At 41.7% G+C, this 19,654-nt stretch overlaps 1 protein-coding gene across 2 annotated transcripts in view; it reads left to right on the top strand.

The window, feature by feature from the left end:
- KIAA0319L (KIAA0319 like) overlaps positions 1-19,654 on the top strand; it is a 141,439-nt gene that overhangs the window by 52,321 nt on the left and 69,464 nt on the right. For both annotated transcript variants that reach the window (XM_088460609.1, XM_088460610.1), the window contains exon 5: positions 13,580-13,799. In XM_088460609.1, coding sequence (XP_088316735.1) covers positions 13,580-13,799 — 220 coding nt within the window. The remainder of the gene's footprint in view (positions 1-13,579; positions 13,800-19,654) is intronic.

The raw sequence follows: 19,654 nt of genomic DNA, 5'->3' as shown, positions 1-19,654 counted from the left end.
TTGTCCATCCATAACTACTATTACAATTTGGGCCCCAGTGCTGCTCACTACTTTGATTTTAGCTTTTAAAAGCGTTTTCATCATATTAAAAAATCTGGTGTTGGCTGCTCTGCCTGATAAAATGTATGAACAGTTTCTGCTTAGAAAAGTAGGATTGCTCTTCGTCCTCTGCCAGGAGCTATTTCTCTGCAGAATCCAAGACGTGACATCCTCATTCCTCTAGCTACATCCTAGATGGGACATCCTCATTCCTCTAGCTACATCCTAAGGGGTATACAGGTTGAGCTTCTCATATCCAAATATTACAAAATGCGGAATATTCCGAAATACAGAATATTTTTAGCATGACCGAGATAGCGAAGCCTTTGCTTTCTGATGGTTAAATGTACACAAACTCTGTTTAAGGCACAAAATTATTAAAAAAATATAGTATAAAATAACCTTCAGGCTCTTGTGTATATGAAACATAAATGAATTTCATGTATGTACACAAACTTTATGATGCACAAAATTATTAAAAAATATTGTATAAAATTACCTGCAGGCTGTGTGTATAAGGTGTATAGATTTGGGTCCCATTCCAAGATATCTCATAATGGTAATCAAATATTCCAAAATACGGAATATTCTGATATCCAAAATACCACTGGTCCCAAGCATTTTGGATATGGGAGACTCAACCTGTATTTACTAAAGTGCAGCTTTATAGAAGTAAAGATGTTGCCCATAGCAGCCAATCGGATTCTAACTATTCTCTTCTAGAAGGTGCTAGATAAGTGATAAGTAGAATCTGAATGGTTGCTATTGGCAACATCTTCACTTCTATAAACCTGCACTTTAGTAAATATACTAAGTCTTAGCAGTTGCTTAGAGGAACCTTTGTAGGCCACCTGTCAATCCTAGTTCAATGGATTTAACATAACTGTGTGATTTTATGAAGAAGGAGTGGAATAGATAAGAGAGAGGGTGCTCTTTTAAGCTGGGTACACAATGATAGATATATCGCCCGCTCGTTTGAATGGGCGATATATCTATACTGCATCGCCGGGTGCAGCACAGCAGATGACCGACATATCCGAAAGATATATTGGCCATCTGCTGGTGTGTACGGGCGACTCGCAAATCGCCAGTACACATGCTGAGGAACCCAGCAGTGATTGATGGCTCAACTGGTTAGGCGATTTAAATGCCTGCCCATTTGAGCTGTCAAGCCCGGCACATCAGTCAGACTAATTGGTAAATGTGTTTACACTCACCAATCGTCAGATAGGTCGGCGGTTCAGCCAAAATGCCGACCCATCGAACTAGTGTGTACCCAGCTTTAGAGATGAAGCCTGTCTGAAGGTAAGAGGTTTGAAATGATAAAAAAAAAAGAGTGCCAATACACTCTGCACCCTTTAGTATGATATATTAACACTGCTCTCCAGTGCAGTCCATAAAGACCTGAGCCTGGAAAGCCTGGGAATTATTTGTCTCACCAGAAGATGCTAGGGTACAGATGTGTCCTCGCTCATCTTTGTTGCAGTCACGCCAAACAGCCCCTCTTGGCTCTCCCGGTTGCGTGAGACTCTGCTAGCACTGGGTGTCTTTTTTGCATCTTTTTTTGCTGAAACTGTGTCTAAGTTGCAAAGCAGTGTGACTAGAACAACACACCAGGAGACTGTGCTGATTAATTTAATATGCAACACTTGTATATCTGTGTGCACTCCAGTGTCTCATTCAGCATATGAAGTGGTACAATGCAATGGCTGCAGCTTTTTTCCACACCAAGCTCCATTTTCAGCCTCAATATGCAACAAAAATGTCACATGTCAAATTAATCAGCACAGTCTCCTAGTGCGTCCTAGTCACATTGCATTAATTTACGACACATCTTCAGTAAAAAAAGACGCCCGGCGCTAGCAGACTCTCATGGGACCAGGCGGCTCACTTATGCCAGGTATATCATGCTGCATGGCGTATTGAAGCTAAATGAGAAAGGACACATCTGTACGTCTGTACTGTACACCAGCTCACCTTTGATAATAATAAAATACTTTTACAGGATGTCTCAAAGAGGTCTGCTTCTTATTGATACCAAACAATTATCTTTTGTAGATAAAAAAGTCGGATTCTTAAGGAAAAACAAACCAAACAAAACAGAGCTGGTAGTTTCGGATAAATATTTGACACGCTTTGGAAAAATGTGTAGGTTTGCTCTTCTTTTGGAGAGATGTGTGCGGGTGTGGTATAAGAGATAGACAGTAATTAGATAGACGATGTCTAGATCGACCCCTAGATGTTAGACAGTTAATAGATCGATATATATATATATATAACAAAATTTATTAACTTTTTTTGCGTAAGTACCATACGGCCCCTTTGCGGGCTCGACACGCTGCAAGCACGGTGGTTCGCTTCACTCGCCACATGGATTTATTCCCCCTCCATGCCCACTTGGATGGTAGGGAATGACGTTGGACACTGGCTCATCTTAAGTGCCTAAAAAAAAAAAAAAATCGCGTGGACCATTTTTATGTCGACCTTTTGACCCTATCGACCATTTGTACCTGTCGACTTTCTTACATGTCGACCTTTAGTGTGTCGACCTTTTGTACCTGTCAATCTATTGACTGTCTAACATCTGGGGTCGATCTAGACATTGTCTAACTAAATACTGTCTATCTACAGTCCGGCATCCGTCTGGATGTCTCATACAACCGTACTTGCTGCTACCATAGACATTTTACATTTGCAAAGCAATTAATATGGCCGCAACAATTTAATAAAACAAATAGTTATTTGGAGATATGAGTTCTTCATAAATATGCCCATGTGTTTCACAGAGCAGGTATAAAATAAGCTGTTATAACACTATTTATAAGAAGGGTGGTGCGTTCTTTATTTATATTATTACTATTTGTTGTTATTATTATTATTATGCTTTATTTATAAAACCCCAAAATATTGCACAGCGTTGTGCACTGAGCTAATTATTAGACAAATAACATACAATAATTGTCGAAAGTAATGAAAAGTAGACTGTCCAAATAAGCTTGCAGTCTAAAAGGGGAGGAACATTGCCTATGTATAAGGTAGTGGAATGACAATTGTTCCTGTTGATAGAGGAGATGTGTGTGATACTGTAAAAGACCGAAGCTTTATCAGCCACTAATGACTGTCTGATTAGTGTCTTTTTCCCACTGAAAAAGAAAATAGAGGCCTGATTACACATGAGTGTATATATACATTTTCTAGTTCCTGTTAGGTTACAGCTTCCAGTATATTCAGAAGTGCTACATTGATCTTTTCTTCCTGCTGTGTACACTGGTAATAAATGTTATACAGTGTTATTGGCACGGCACTAGGGAGTTGTTGATTTGGTTTGGGGCCCCTTGGGCTAGATATATGGACTGGAGTGTTAATGAAGGTGGGTGGCTTTATAATGCTATTACTCCTGCAGGTCACCAGTAGCAGTAGAATACTGATGCTCAGATAAGGGACAGATACTACAACTAGGTCACTAGGTGCAGGCTGTCAAGACAGCACGTGGTAGTAGAAGTACTAAATTGGTAAATCTAGACAATAACTGCACACATATGGTGAACACAAATTGCCGTGGATCTAAAAGGATGAGCATTCTATAAGCCATGTCTCTGCTGTAGTACATAAGTCTTTAAAAAAAAAAAAAAAAAAAAATTTCAACACAGGGATAAAATGACCATGATTTTTGCTGACTGTGTTATCACATGTCATATTACAAACAGGATGTGGGTACAAGCCAATATTCACACACACTCGCACTTTGGCTATACAAGAATAGGTCCAATCTTAATATTATAACTGGGCTGACTGTACCGTCCTATTGAGCTTTGCACAGCATACACTGAACTAGGGCCTGATTCAGAGTTGTATGCTAATGCCGCAGCTGCTGCTACCTCTATTACACAGGTGCGATGCAAACATTTGCAAATGATTCTTCCGCCGGGAAATGTATTGAGACACCCACCTGTGGCTTTGTAAATCCATGCATCTGTGTAAAATATTGGAGCATTTGCATATGGAGACACAGCATCGGTCGCAGATCATTTGATTGTTGCAGTCCTGTATGATCCTGCAGAATGGGCATGGGAATTGAGACGTCGTAGCCATATTCCTTGTGTACAGGATTGCAGTTGCAGGGTGAGACACGCCCTTGAAACGATTGCAACGCTCCTGCATCCCTTGCTGGCACTCCCCATTATCTCCTCCAAATGGCAAATAAGCGACTACGGTAGCGTACCTTAATGCATGCGCAGTGCGACTCGGAGGCATGAGCAGACGGCCGATAATCACTTAACTGCGAAAACATCATCAAAATGTACAAATCTGAATCGGGCCTATAAACAAGTATTAATCCAGGTCTCAACCAAATATCTTCTTACCTCACTAAGGTATTTTATCCAATATACTTACATTTACTCTCCTAAACTGAAATAAAACCTCCAATCCTATATTTCTGTATTACAGTAACCTATTTGAACGTGTCATACCCTGAGATTGCATATTAAATATATCTTTATTTTATTCTTGGATGGAAAGTTATTGATATATCTTAATACTTCTGTACAAAATATTATTCTGTCCCTGATAAGTAACGAATGCCACCAGATTTATTTGTTCCCATAGTGGGTTATGGGTGCTGCATATCCTCCCATAAATATGTCCTACAATTACCCTTTCTACAGCTAAAATTGCCATATTTTGCCCTAGCTAGGGTATAAAAATAGGCCCCTTACTTAATAAAGTGGTAGATATCAGTTTGTATAATTGCAGTATGTAAGTCAATGCTCTCCAGCTTCTCGAGTATGAACTTGCAGAACTGATGACACTGTGTAATGCAACCAGTTGTATGTAAATGTGTGTAATATCAATAACTATTTTCATTCCCTAATTAATTAATTAATAAAAGCAAAACAAATGGCATCCGGAAGCATAACTCCCATTGAAGACACAATAAACATGTTCATACCTCACTTGCCTGGAATACATAGTGTTCATTCTAGCACCCTGCACCTGTCACAGCCTGTGCAATTCCTCTTTCCTGTCTGGGATGTCGCGCTCTGCTCTCGTGCTTCTAGCATACTCTGGTCTGTACCTTTGCAGTTTGTTGCATCAGCTGAGTGTGCTAGAACCACCAGAGCAGGGAGCAGGAAGGAAAGAGGAACCGCACAGGTTGTGACAGTCCTAGGGGTATATTTACTAAAGTGAGAGTTTTTAGAAGTGGAGATATTGCCTATAGCAACCAATCAAATTTTAGCTATTATCTGCTAGAAGGTGCTAGATAGATGTTAAGTAGAATCTGATTGGTTGCTATGTACAACATCTCCACTTCTAAAAACCTGCATATTAGTAAATATAGCCCTTAGAATGTACACTACTTATGTGCATGCATCTTAGCTATGACAGCTGGGATGGGGCATTTCTGTTGGCAAGGCAGCTCCGTATATCACCCTGAAACACAATTTTTCAACAATGACTTGTTTGGAACTTATATTTAGTTGTTTTCAATATTGTAGTAACCTCAAAATATCATTTACAAACAAGTAGTTGTTGTGTACTGTGGTAACAATAACATCCAACAGTTTTTTTCATGTGTGTAAGCTCCCATTATTTCCAAGCACTCACTTACCAGCACTGAGTTTCAGTTGTACTTAATGTCGAACCCTAAATTTTCTTCTGAAGAAAATATTTATTCATATTACATTGCCTCATCTAAATATAACTGTTTATACTTATAGTTATACCTGCTATATATGTGTAATAATGAATTAATAATAGCACCTGTTAAAAGTGAAGATAAAAAGTTGTATATTGCTTTTAATTTAAAGACTTTTCTTGAAGCCTCCAGGCATTCACACTCGTGACAGCTATAAGGCAAGCTTGAAATAAACAACCCTTGTCAGTACAGCTCCATATATTATTTTTGCACTGTCAGAGTTACAGGACTTTAGCAGGCTTTAAGTATGCATTTCTAGGTTTAGATTAGCTTTATTATCTTTTTACTGACCCGAGCGAGATAACATGGGACAAGAAAGCACACACTGGGCCTAATGCCGAGATTTGCGCTAACCTAATGCGATCGCAGCTGCGAATTTGCAAGGACCACAACTGCAAAAATATGCTAATGTCTTCCAAAGCATTGCCAAGCATAGGGACACTGCTTTTTGACGTGCACATCGACGCAGATGGGGCAGCCATGCAGCTGCTTTCCTGACATTTAGAGCTCTCATGCGGCGAAGGAGATCGCAATGGCTAATTTATGCATGCCCATTATTATTATTATCCTTTATTTAGCCCATAAAACAGTATTTAAACAGACAGACACGCCTGTGTTTTTCCAACCACCCCCGTTACCCCCTCAAACGCTGATGCCCTGACACTCACTTTGCAAGTGGTTCCTATGTACGAGGGTAATCGCAATGCAATCACTGCGCATGTGCGGATTTCACCCTTGCACATTTGGAAACAATCGTTCGATCTGAAAAAATATCGGCTTTGCGTAAATTTCTGAACTAGGCCCACTGTTTAAATAGGGAAAGTAATGGTACATGTGTGCTATATCTGCCTTTTTTTTTAGTATTTTCATTATGTCCATTATTGTTAGCACCTGTACAATACTGTATAACTGCATTGGCGATCAATGGATTGGTTCCGCTCATTCAGCTGGTGGGCTGGAGCTCTGAGAAAGACAAGTGTTTGGCCAGTGAATCATTGATTATCTCAGAGTGAGTGCCCTGACTGTAGGTACAGTAGTAGAGGGCATGATTTTTATATATAAATACTTTCAGCAGATGCACACTATTGAGTGGGGTGTGATATGACTTGTTGACATTGAGAAGGTCTACAGTCAACATGTCAAAACCAGAATGTCTACAGATTCTTAATGTCGACAGCATAATGAGATGGACAATACGTTGTCAACATACAATTAGGTTGACATGGTTAAAATGACACCACGTTCAGATTGTCGACTTTTAACATATGGTTTTTATTTCTTATTTTAGCCTAAACCTAACCCTAATCATAAAAATCAACAACAAAAAAATGTCGACATTATGGTGGACCTAATGGTTGTCAACCTATTGTCCATGTCGACATGTTGCTATTCCGTCGACTTTCTGAATGTCTACTACTAGACCGGATACATGTGAGTGGAGATCTTCTACTTGCCAGCACTCCTGTTTCCTCCGTCTTATTACTCTCCCTATACCCTGTGTTAAGGGGTAAGTGAAAATGCTAGTTCTAAAAAAAAAAAAACAACAAAACACAACATTTTAATATGAGAGGGGACAGACAAGAATAGTTAAGAATATGCCTGGGCATTAAAAAGCTGTTTAGCTTGATTACACAGCTATAACAATGCTCCCATTGAACTCAGACATATTTTGTGTTTGAACTAATGAATGTTTTGACTGTTGGCCAGCCAAGCTGTGCAGATCATACATTTAACTCCTGGCACAGCCTGTGCTGTTTTAAGCAAGAGAGGATCCTTCATGAATTCAGTTCTGCTTCTCTGGGATCATTGTAAATCATGTAATTATTTTTCTTTTTGTTGTGTGTTTTTTTTTTTTTTTTACTTCACTTCAACATGGTAAATATACAGTGGCGGAACTAGAGAGTAGTGGGCCCAGGTGCAAGAATATGCTTTGGGGCCCCCTATACAGTGCCCCCAGTAGTAGTCCCACCCCCCCATACAGTGCCCCCAGTAGCGGCCCCCCTATACAGTGCCCCTAGAAGCAGCCACCCCTCCTATACAGTGCCCCCAGTAGCGCCCTCCCATGCTGTGCCATTTCCCGTGCCCCCTTACACACACACACACAAAACAAAAAAACACAACTTACCTGAATCCCAGCTCCTGCCGTGACAGCCGCTTTCCGCTCCTCCTGGCCCGCTCTTCTGCACTATGGGGGAGATGTCTTGGCGTCTCCCCCATCACCCACTGCGGGGGGAGCTGGAAGGCTGACTCTCATTGGCTGCTGGCGGCTGTGTGTTTGTTACTGTGTAGTAGTGCGGACCGCTCTCACTGCGGTCTGCACTACACTTGTGGGGACACTTGCATCGGTTGCAGCGGCGGCTATGGGCCCCTGCACCACGGCGGGCCTCGGTGCAAGCCACTGGCTGCACCGACGCTAGTTCCGCTACTGTAAATATAATAATTTGGTAAAACAAGTGAGAGGTTACAGCTCACGACAGTTTTCTGTCTAAAGGGGACGTGAAGAATGATTTAAAAATAATCCTATAAAAGTCCTGTTTGGACCAGCCACCTTGCTAGCCAATGTGCTAAAACGCACAATTTACATGCATTGAGTAATCAATATAAAGTAGAGTTTGAAGAAAGGGCATAATATTGGTGATAGTGGGTACATTGTTAAATTTATTCTTACTGAATTTGATAGTTTTCCCTTGAAATTCTGTTTTCAGTGCATGTTCAAAACTTGAACAAGTTTTAGATAATAGGGCAGAGAGGAGTTCCTGAAGATGGGAGTGGAAATAAGGAAGGAGCTGTAAGCTATTTGTTTATCCAACCGGATGTATTAGTAGGTGAAGAGTGATGAAGCACATAGAACACCTTTTGTAGGTATATTGTATACAGGATGAAATGGACAACTGGTGCAATCACTAAGAAATAATGTACAGAATTATCGCAGCTGTTAGTGAGAAAATTAAATTGGCATGCATCTTCAAAATGGATTGAAGAATTGCCAGTTTGTTTAATTGAAAGCTCCTAAGCATAGAGGAGTAATAAACACAGGATTTTATGAGCGCAAGTATTAGCAAGGGTGTATTTCAGAGAGATTCTTTTAAGGCAAAATGATGTATCAGTTGATTGTATGAAGTGAAGCAGAGGACAGCCCCTCACATTCTATCACACCTTTGCAATGTACACCTATATAGGAGGGAGAATTCAATTAGACCCGATATTTTTTTGGGTGCAAAAAATGGGTGTTTTTCATCTGCCTCAGGCAGGTGAAAAAAAATTGCCAATAAGGGCCGGCTTCCTGACAGCAGCCCAGCACACGCTTCTGTGTGCTGGGTTCAGCGCTGGCCCGACCATTTCTCAAAGTACGCCGGCATGTAGGGCGCCTTGCTCCCTGCACTGAGCAGCACATATAACTACACTCACCTGCCCTGCCTTCGGGTTGCTTTAGAGTGAGGGGAGAAGGAGGATGGTGGGAGGCGGTTGAGAAATGTGCAGCTTACCTGATGTAGTCAGGTCTGTCCACACCTGGCTAGGCTGCAGTGGGACCAGGGAGACTGCTGCCGCTGAGTGGGACCAAGGAGACTGCTGCCGCTGAGCATCAATTTTCTCTTCTCTGCAGGGGGGGTGCAATCACACTGGATTTGCCCCTGGCTGAGGGACTCACAGCGCCTCCCCTCCTCAGTGCGCAACACCATTTTTTTTTTTCTAAGGGGAGTGTGGCCTCCTAGCCCGGGGGATCAATTAGACGGCTGTAAAGTACCTCGGCTAATTTAAATTTTCCCCCGTGATATCTCTATAATCTTAAGAACTAGACTGTTGTACTGGTATGCAGTCGGGATGCTGATGGTCTAATGACAGGCGTCGAAATCCCGATGCCTGTAATTTTACCTACGCCGGGAGCCCGACACCCGGCATCCCGATCGAAGGTAAGCCGCGGGGGGGAGGGTTAGGTTATGGGCTCCCGGGGGGGTTAGGTTTAGGCTAGGGGAAGGGGGGTTAGGGTTAGACACCCCCAGGGGGAGGTTAGGGTTAGGCACCCCCCTGGGAGACTTAGGTTTAGGCTGCAGGGAAGGGAGGGGTTAGATTTAGGCACTTAGAGGGGGATTAGGGTTAGCCACTTGGGGGGGAGTTTAGGGTTAGGCACCCCTAAGGGAGGGTTAGTGGGGGTTTAGGTTAGCGGTACTTAAATTGGCAGTCGGTATCTTCACCCCTGCCGGGCTTCCGCTATCGGGCGGCCGGCGGTAAATCATACTGATTCCTTTATACTTTGGGGTCAGTTTCTTGCATTGCACTTAGTTAACAAGTAGTTTTATTTATTTTCTTCTTTTGATCTTTTTTTTTTTTTCTGATAGGATTGCCATTAAATAAAAAGACACTTTATTTCAAGACTAGAACCTGCTGGAAATGGAAAATGGAACTGTTAGCTAGCGCAGTTCTATTATGCAGCAGTGTTAGAAGTAAATGTTTCACTTGAACTGAAGTTCAGCTGTTCAGTTATGAAATGATGACACAGAGAAGCTATAATAAAAACACGTGGAGGTATAATAAGTAAAGGTTATGTGAGGTACACACTTGGACGATGGACCAAGCGACTGACCAATTTTGGTAAGCATACACACTTACCATCGGCCACACAATATGCCTGGCCAGAAGAACCAGTTGTGATAAAATTTTCACTGGTTCCTGTGGCCAGAATATGGATCGGTCATTTGGTCGTGTGTGCACACAAGAAAATATAAACATATGTTTCATATATCGCATCTGCCGTTCAGCACAGATGATGCAATATTTGTTTATGCTGCATCTCGTGATACTTGCCACATACAGGTATACCTCTGTTTCTGAAAGCTACATTTGTGCTCTCTGGTACAAGGGAGAGCAAATGTTGCTCTGAGGGTGATGTCAGTGGAAAGATTAGTGTGTTCTGTAGACTGATGCATTACACTGTGTTTTGTGCTAAACATGCAATAATTTAGCAAACTTATAATACCATACTTATAATACCATAATACACAGCTCTTTATTTTATTTTGAGGAGTTTGTGCAGTTTGTATTGTATTGACAGCCTGTATCTTTGTAAGCTATTCTTCAACATATGTATTCTAGCAACAAGATTGTAATGTTCAAAATATCTGCTGGCCTTTTCAGAGGGGTAAGCTGTAATCATGTTTCCTGCAGTTCTTGTTCAACAAGTGCCTTATCAGCCACATATCTCCTGAACAGTTCATTTGTCTACAGTGTTCATTGTGTTCTACTTGTTTATTCTCTGAAAGAAGAAATCGGCTTCCAGTCATTTAAAGAACCACTCAATGTAGCTGACCCATACACTGGTCAGCTTAGGACCTATCACCATGCTGAGGCCACATAACTTCCTGTATGTACTGGTTATTGTTAGCTTATACCCCTTTCACATCGCAAACCTGGCTCTGACCCGGGATTTTGAACACTGGTCAAACCCAGACCCCTTTCACACTGCGCCTTCGACCAGGGTTATTCCCGGGTTAGCCCTGTTCACAGTGAACCTGGGTCAGCCCTGTAAAACCCTATGGATGTAATTAAAAATTTACTTTTTCAGGCTCACAAAGATAAGATCACAAAAGGGAACACAAGGGAGGGGTGGGGTCTGCTCCCAGCATTACAGGAATCATGGCTGATGGCTTACCACTGTGTAGCCCTGAGTTCATGAATGTTTGTGCTTTACTGCTATTTGATTCAGCCAGTGAGAGCATGATGCAGCTTCTGGCAGCATAGTGTACAGTTCTTTTCGTCACATACTTGCCTACACTCCCGATTCGGCTGGGAGCCTCCTGAAAATTTTGAGCCGCTCCCGGCCCCCCAGAAAGGCAGGCAAGCCTCCCGTCTGCCGCCGATTCCCCCGCGGTAACGAGAAACCCCTGCAGCTGGGGGAACAGTGACGCGATTCACGCTGAATCATGTCATTTTGACCACGCCCCCTGCTTCACAATGCTGGTAATCTCAAAATTGTGTAGCGGGGGCAGGGCCAAAATGTTATGGCCACGCCCCCACTCAGCCCACAAATGCCGGATAAGCTGTCCACCCCCTTGTGTCAGCCACACCTCCCTGCTATGCTTGGAGTGATGAAGGCTTCTTCATCACTCCAATTAGCCATCACTGTAATGACGGTAGTGGTATTAACCCCTTTCAGATTGCCGGAATGCTGCCTCTGCTGTTGACTGCAGTGTGCTGCCTGTGTGTCTGGCTGCTGACATCATCAAATGAGACCCAGGAACATCCAATCACTGTTGCTTGCTGAGTCCCGGGTTGGATAACCCAGGTAGGGCCTGTTCCCGTGTTTAACCCTGCTCAATTGCAGGGTTGAAATGCTGGGTTGCTTGACCCGGGAATTTGTTTGGTGGCACGTTCACACTGCACCTCGACCCAGGTCGACATGGCAATATCCCGGGTTATTTTTGCAATGTGAAAGGGATATAAGTTGGAAAGTCACTGCACACATACATCATGTATGCCTCTTGGCTGAGCTTATCTTGTGTGTTTTTGCAACTTCAACCCGGCTTGTTCCTGTGTTTTACCCTGCTCGATTGCAGGGTTGAAATGCCGAATTGCTTGACTAGGGTATTTGTTTGGTGGCACGTTCACACTGCCCCTCGACCTGGGTCGACATGGCAATATCCCGGGTTATTTTTGCGATGTGAAAGGGATATTAGTTGGAAAGTCACTGCACACATATGGCATGTATGTCTCTTGGCGGAGTGCATCGTGTGTGTTTTTGCACTGTGTATGTACCAAAACTGAATGTATACACCATGTATGCCAGATTTCTTTCTAACTCTGCATCATGTCCACAGTCCGTTTCTAACTGCATCTAATTTCAATCGTCCATAAAGATTATATAACGTTGTGATATCAGACATCTACTACTGTTTGGGATCAGGCTTTGATCATGGGGGATCTACTTTACTCTATAGCAGTACTCAACAAGTGGAGTTAATCAGGGGCATTTCAAGAGAGGAGGGGGCCCGTGTGCAGTCCCAGTCAAGGGCCCTCTCCTCTCAGTCCGGTGGCCGGCAGCGCACTGAGCGGCAGCCAGTGCCGCACTGATAGACTCAGGGCACTAGAGTGTGCCCAGACTCTCTAGCGCATGCGCATGTCACCGGAAAAATGTCCACGGTGGCCATTTTCCCTGTACTGGTCATGCACAAAACGACAGAAAAATGGCAGCCAGTTTCCAGGCCATTTTACAGCGCTGACACCGGCGCCGACGTGGGACTCCGGAGAGGTAAGTATAATATGGGTACAAGGTGCACCCATTATAAATATACTCCTGGAGTTAATTATTTCATTTGTGATTCTATGAGGATACCTTGAAAACCTGCACTGTTAGTGCTTCCTGAGCAATGACTTTGGGAAATACTGCTAGATAGGAATCGAAGTTCGTAAGAGTTAAGCTGTCCAAACATACTGCAGTATTAACCAGACCTCTTGTGTGGTCCCTAAACAAGCATAATGCCTGGTAAAATGCCAATAGAAAGATTATTACAATGCATGTTTGGAAATGCAGGCAGAACAGTAGGTGGCCACTATCTTCAAACTATGCTAATAGGCCCTAATGTGGTCCAAATGGTTCTGCCCATTTGACACTCTGGCCATATGGAGCCGGTATACGTAAACTTATGTACACTACATTACTAAGACTGACAGCAGAGGACAGTAGCTTTCAGTACCATTTTTTTTTTTATTATGTATTAACTTTTGATGATTTAGTGCCCTGTGCATGGGGAACTTTAATGCCATTTTGTGACATTAAAAGGGATTGAAATACTGTTGTCACCTCAATGAGTTCCACATTAAATCTCTACCCATCTTATTTTCTTCCAGACACTTACACCATCATCAATGCCATCTGCACTGCCACCATCTGATAACTTGTTTACAACAAGACCATCAACTGTTGCCACAAATTCGCTGCCATTTGTCAGTTTACCAGCTACAGATGGAGAAAATGCAAGTATAGTCACTCTGGCACCAGTACTAGTACCTGGCAACACAAGCACACATCCAACCCCAGCTCCTACGAGTACCAGCACTACATCTCCAGGTGAGCCAATGGTTTCTGCTTACGTACAGATGTGTCCTCGTACATCTAGCCTCTTTATCAGCCCTTCTAGTCACGCCATGCCTGTCATCGGCTGTAACACTGTAACCTAGTATTTCACATGCTGATACACCCGTAGTCGCACACAGAACATAGGCATGCTGCATATCATTTTTAAATCAGCAGAAGCTGCTTGTGCTACCTATTCTCATCGTTGTGCGAATAAGAAGCATTTGAAGGTAAAAAGTCGCACAAAATGACGCACTGTGCTACAGAGTCACACGGAGCTCCTGCGTTGCGTAGCGCACGGAGGATAGATGTATGTGGACACATCTGTATGTTTCCTTCCAGTTACACTTCTTATCATTTATTGCCATATGAAAAGGAAGAATCTCATGTGAAGGACTTCTCTGTCAGCTTTGTATGTTCTTACCAAATTATAGGTAGTTCTTGCTGGATAATACTAAGAAGGCTTTAAGTTTAAATGGACATCAAGAGAACTAGATAATATATTTATTGCTTCTTTTGTGCCTAAAGTGGCACATGTATATGTGTGAAAAAATGACACACTTAGGGACTGATTCAGCATGGATCGCTATTGTGATAGCAGCTGCGATTACGTTCTGCTGCGAAAATATGCTAATGTTTGCAACTGCTCAGTTAGCATAGAGACGCCCATTACCGCTTTTTCACATCCGTAAGGTCTCACAGTCCTGAGTATACATCGGTAACATGGGACCCTCACGCACAATTACAGCAGGTCTGACCTGTCTCAGAAATTGCAACTCTCGTAGCACACAGGAGTATTCAAGCTGCGTATGCCGTCTCCGTGGCTAATTATTATTATTATCATTTATTTATATGGCGCCACAAGTGTTCCGCAGCGCCTTACAAAGTACATGAACAAATAAGTAACCAGCGACTTACAATACAATACAAAGCAGGACACGGACATGGATAATAAACATTGCTATATTAGCAACCTTTATGTCCACATAAGCAGCCGAGTGTTTGTTGCCCTAGTGGGGAGCAAGAGACAAATTAAATTACAGTAGGGAGAAGCACAAGAGGGTAGAGGGCCCTGCTCGAAAGAGATTACATTCTTTAAGGGAGGAGCAGACGAACAGGAGTGACACAGATGGGGTAGGCGGGATGTAGCAGCATGTTAGGATGAGAGCTGGAAAGCTAATTTATGCATGCCCAAGTAATGGCGTTCAAATGGACAAGCATGCCTGTGTTACTCCGACCACTTCCCCGTATCCACCCCCAAACGCTGACGTGCCATCACTCACTCTGCGATGGCTTTCTATCTGCGTACGTGATCGCAGTGCGATCGCAATGCTAACCTACGCACTGCTGTGCATAAGCAGCATGCAACATCAGCTGGTCTGCGTACACAGTTGCAATTGCAATCCATGCTAAATCAGGCCCTTAGAACAGAGGAATTAAACAATCGTGAGTAGTTATTGTACTGTATAGGGTAACTATTGATTTATCTCTTGGGAGAATATAATTTTCTTCATTTAATATTCTTGTTTTTCTTACATTTCTAACCTTTGGGCAGATCTGTGCCATTTGGCTTGCCCATTTTTGTGTACTGGTAAATAGCACTACATAGTGTTGTAACCTGTGGATTCATAAATTAGATTTTGTAGCAGATCTTCTTTTTTTTTTTTCAGACAGGCAGGCTATTCATGTATGGATAGGGACTGCATAAACAGGTACACTATTTCTGTGTGCAAGATCCAGAAAGCTTTCCCCAGCTTGTATTGCCACTTCCGATACCAGCCACACACTCATGGTATATATCCTATCTTAATTTAAGTCGAGGCTGACTAGTTTTGTAAAAAAAAAAAAAAATGATGCAGATTTTCGTAACTGTAGTAAAAACTGGTGATTTTCTTCTCCTTGTAGTTAACCCTCGGCAAAGGTTGATTGTAAGAGTATGATTTGTATAAATATCTCCCTACAAGCATCTCACTCACTTGTGTGCAGTTAGCGGTGATTTTGAGGCAATGTTAGGGGTACCAAGTGAGCAGCCCCAACTTTTCTACACAGAGGAGCTCTCTTTTATTGTCAAATAGTTGTATGTAGACTTATACATTAATTTTAGATCTACAGTACACTGGCAATTGTGTTCATACTAGTCCTAATGTGATATCAACAGTAGCTTAGTAGACTTTTCTCTACCATTTTAATTGAATATGGTTGAAAAAATAAAGAACAATAATAAAATGTGTAGTCATAGTTAATAAACCTCAGTTTTTTGTTTTTTTTATAGAAATGGTCCATTTTTATATTTTCACAGACTGGAGATGTGTGGACTTTAGGTGACACTAGGGTCCAAATGAACTTTGGGCACCGGCAGCTGGACAAGGCTACAGTTAGCTAGCCCTGATCTAGTTATTGTGTACCTGCTTTGCTAACATTTTCTTACCTCTCTAGTAATGGTGGACTTCCTTTACCACAGGCACAATGGGTAAAATATGTATCTACCCAATGGAGTGTTACAGTGGTTATTCATGTAATTGCATTATTTTCTTTGTTGTGTTGTGCATTTAACATAATCTTGTCTGCTGTAACTACATTATTAGAATGAACTATTTCAGTGTCCACATTACAATATGCTCTGACCCAGAAGTGGATGCAGCCTGAAAAGCATAGTCAGCAGCTCAGAATAATGTAATTGGAGGTATAAGACACCCATAGGTTAGAGATATGACAATGTATCTTGAGGGTTCCCTAGCATTAAGCATTGTTGAACAGTAGCCTTTAGCTTTTACATTGAAGCACTTGTTTGTTCCAGTCTTCCTAGGGAATGATTCTGATTTCCCATTTCACTGGCCAGGGGGCTTCCTTGCAGCCAATAATTACTATTCAGGATCTACTTTTATTGTCTCATGTCCCTGGTGTACTGTTATTCATTGTCCTTTTTATAAAAGACTTTCTTTTTTGTTCTTTACCTGCTATTCAAACAAAGTATTCCCCTGCCCTTTACATAATTGCCAAACCACAAATTAAAATGAGCTAGTAAGCATTTTTCTCATGTATTTTTGCATACTTTCTTTTTAATTTCCTTTCTCCCCATTTCTCATGAGGTCTCACATTTTTTTTATTTTTCCAAATGCATTCTTTGTTCCTTTGCCAAATTCAAGCCACATGACCAAAAACTATATCTGTCTGTCTATCAGGGGCGTATCTATATGAGTGCATTCCATATTATCTAATAATTACCTCTCAGAGGTAACACGTCGGGGGTCTCAGCCCTGCGCAAAACGCCGGAAAATGGCCGCAACAGCGATTTGCGCATGCGGCCAATATATCTGTCAGTATGTACCCAGCTTTAGATCCGGATTTGGCGGGAAAACTCGGACCGCACCTCTCTAGTTTGAAGTGGGTTGTTATAGGGTGGAATTACATATTAGCACTATTCCACACTGCAGAGCATGTTTCTAAATGGGACTAGTCGAAGTCATTTGGTCAGTGATGCAGATCTCCTACTCGTGTTCCATTTGGTGTCTCCCTCCTTATGCGCCCATACAGTGCATTCACAACATCAGTAATGTCAGTCGCCTGCCTGTATAAGCAAGATACCCCAATAACTTGTCACTGCCCCAGACCTTTACCTAAACCTTTAAGTGGAAGGACACAGTAGACTGGTCTTTCTATTTTATCAAATTGCTCATTCAGTTACTTTTCTTACAATCAAAATGATGGTAAGAAAAGTATTTTCCTGTTTTTATTTCTCCTATACATCACTGAAAAATTTCTGCTTTGCCCTTGAACGGATGTGTCCTCCTACATCTAGCATCAATACGCCATATGGTGCGAGACGGCCCAGTGCGACTGAGAAACTCAGAGAGGCGTCACTTTTTTCTTTAAGTTATTGTCTTATTCTCATTGCAGACGCAGCAAAACACCAGTCAAAGTGTACTAGAGACGCTGGGCTGCGACTTTCGGTATAGGAATTCGTTTTAAACACATACAAAGTTGCAGAAAAAGCACAACTTCCAATTGTTCTCTTTATGTGACTAAGATGCACGTATTGAGCGAGAAATTCGTGCTGACAAAACACCTGAGACCTGGTGCACCGAGAAGGTTGTTTTGTGTGACTGAAGCCACAATGTATGTGGACACATATATGGGTAGCTCCGCAACACAGTGGTTAGCTTCACTGCCTGAAAGCACTGGGGTCATCCGGTTTGATTTCAAACAAGGCCCATTTATGTGGAGCAATTCTCCTCATTTTCAATTGACCCCTATATATTGTTCTGTGTTTTTTGTGGGATGTCTCCAGATACTCCAGTATCCTCCCACACAATACAGAAATATTGTTATGTGCTATATAAATAACTGTTAATAATAAATAACTGATTTCCCTCCTTTAACTCTTCTCTCCCTCTTTCCCTCCCACTCTTTGTAGTTGGTGAACTTGTGTTTTTTATGTTTTTATTTTGCTTGTTCATGTCTCTGGATAGCATTGTCGCTTTACCCCTATATAAGATCTGTTGACTACAGTCTTTGTCATATAGAGTACTTGGTATATAGAGTAGAGTACATTAATCAAGTGCCAGAGATTTTATAACAGTAAAGTGCCAGATTAGTTCAACCTCTAGACCAGTGGCGACCTGCGGCACTTCAGCTATTGTTGATCTACACATTCCAGCATGTTTTGCCACTGTTTAGCTGTTAGGGCATGTTCAATTTGTGGCAGGACATTTTGGGATATCTAGGTCTATAGTGCCACAAGTTGCCTACCCCGGCTCTAGACTTACCTCGCAAAATTCTCCCACCAAATCTTGAAAAAAAATAAAATTCCCAAACTATTAGGGCTGAAATATAGTAATCAACATATGTTTGGAAACTTTCCAGGGTGTGCATTTTCTAATAATAATGCTATGAAGTAGTGACGTAGGGGATATCTTGTTAGCTCACTATTCATTTTATACTTGCACGTCTTATCTTCATGTATTACTTATTTGCACACTTTTACCAATGTAGTGCGCCCAACATGGCTGCCTCACCTGGTGCTCTGTGTGGAATAAAAATGAATGGGTCTGATGAACTCCCAAGGATCTCGCCTAGTAATTATCTCACTCCCATTATGTGTCATTGATTCCAGAAATGGCCTATTCTGCCCAGTGTGATCTTATGTAGTGCACCTGAAATGGCTGCCTCCCCTGGATCCTTAGTGGGTAGGATGAATAATCCTGCAACTGATGATTCATAATGTTCTTTATGTTATGTTATATTTTTAATGTCTATACTGTTTTGAAATGTAAACTTCTATATCATGTTATTTCTACCTGTTAAGCGGCTTGAGTCCTATTTGGGGAAAGTGCAATATATAAATACAATTATTATTATTCTTATAGAAGTATTTGATAATTATAATAATGTAATTTATTTTCCATGTAAAACCTATATAAAGAAGAATAGAATTTAAAACTTGTACCTCCTCACAGCAATCCATACATTTGTCCATGTGTGAAATTCTCACTACAATATTCTCTCTGTTGAGTGGGAATAGGATTTGTTCTGCATTACTAGCCCGGCCTTATGGCAGTGTGAAGTAAACTCACAGTGCTCATATTCAGTTCTTATCTTTCTTCCCTGTGGGGCTTTATTTAATCTGTCATCAAAATTCCAATCAATATGTTCTCCTTATCGGTAGCGGAATAAGATTTTCCAACTGATGTTAATTGTCAGATATTGGTACCTGGATTATTCCACCAGAACATGGTATGCTTTTTAAATAAATGTCATAGCTACAAAGTTGGCTGTATTAGTGAATTATTTATTTGTTAACATTTACTTGTATATCTAGCATATCCCATTGCACTTTACAATTGGGAATA

The sequence above is a fragment of the Taudactylus pleione genome, unplaced genomic scaffold, assembly GCF_031769625.1.
Source record: "Taudactylus pleione unplaced genomic scaffold, aTauple2 ptg000007l, whole genome shotgun sequence".
In the NCBI taxonomy this organism is placed as follows: Eukaryota; Metazoa; Chordata; class Amphibia; order Anura; family Myobatrachidae; genus Taudactylus; species Taudactylus pleione.
This window is presented reverse-complemented; position numbering and strand designations above follow the sequence as displayed.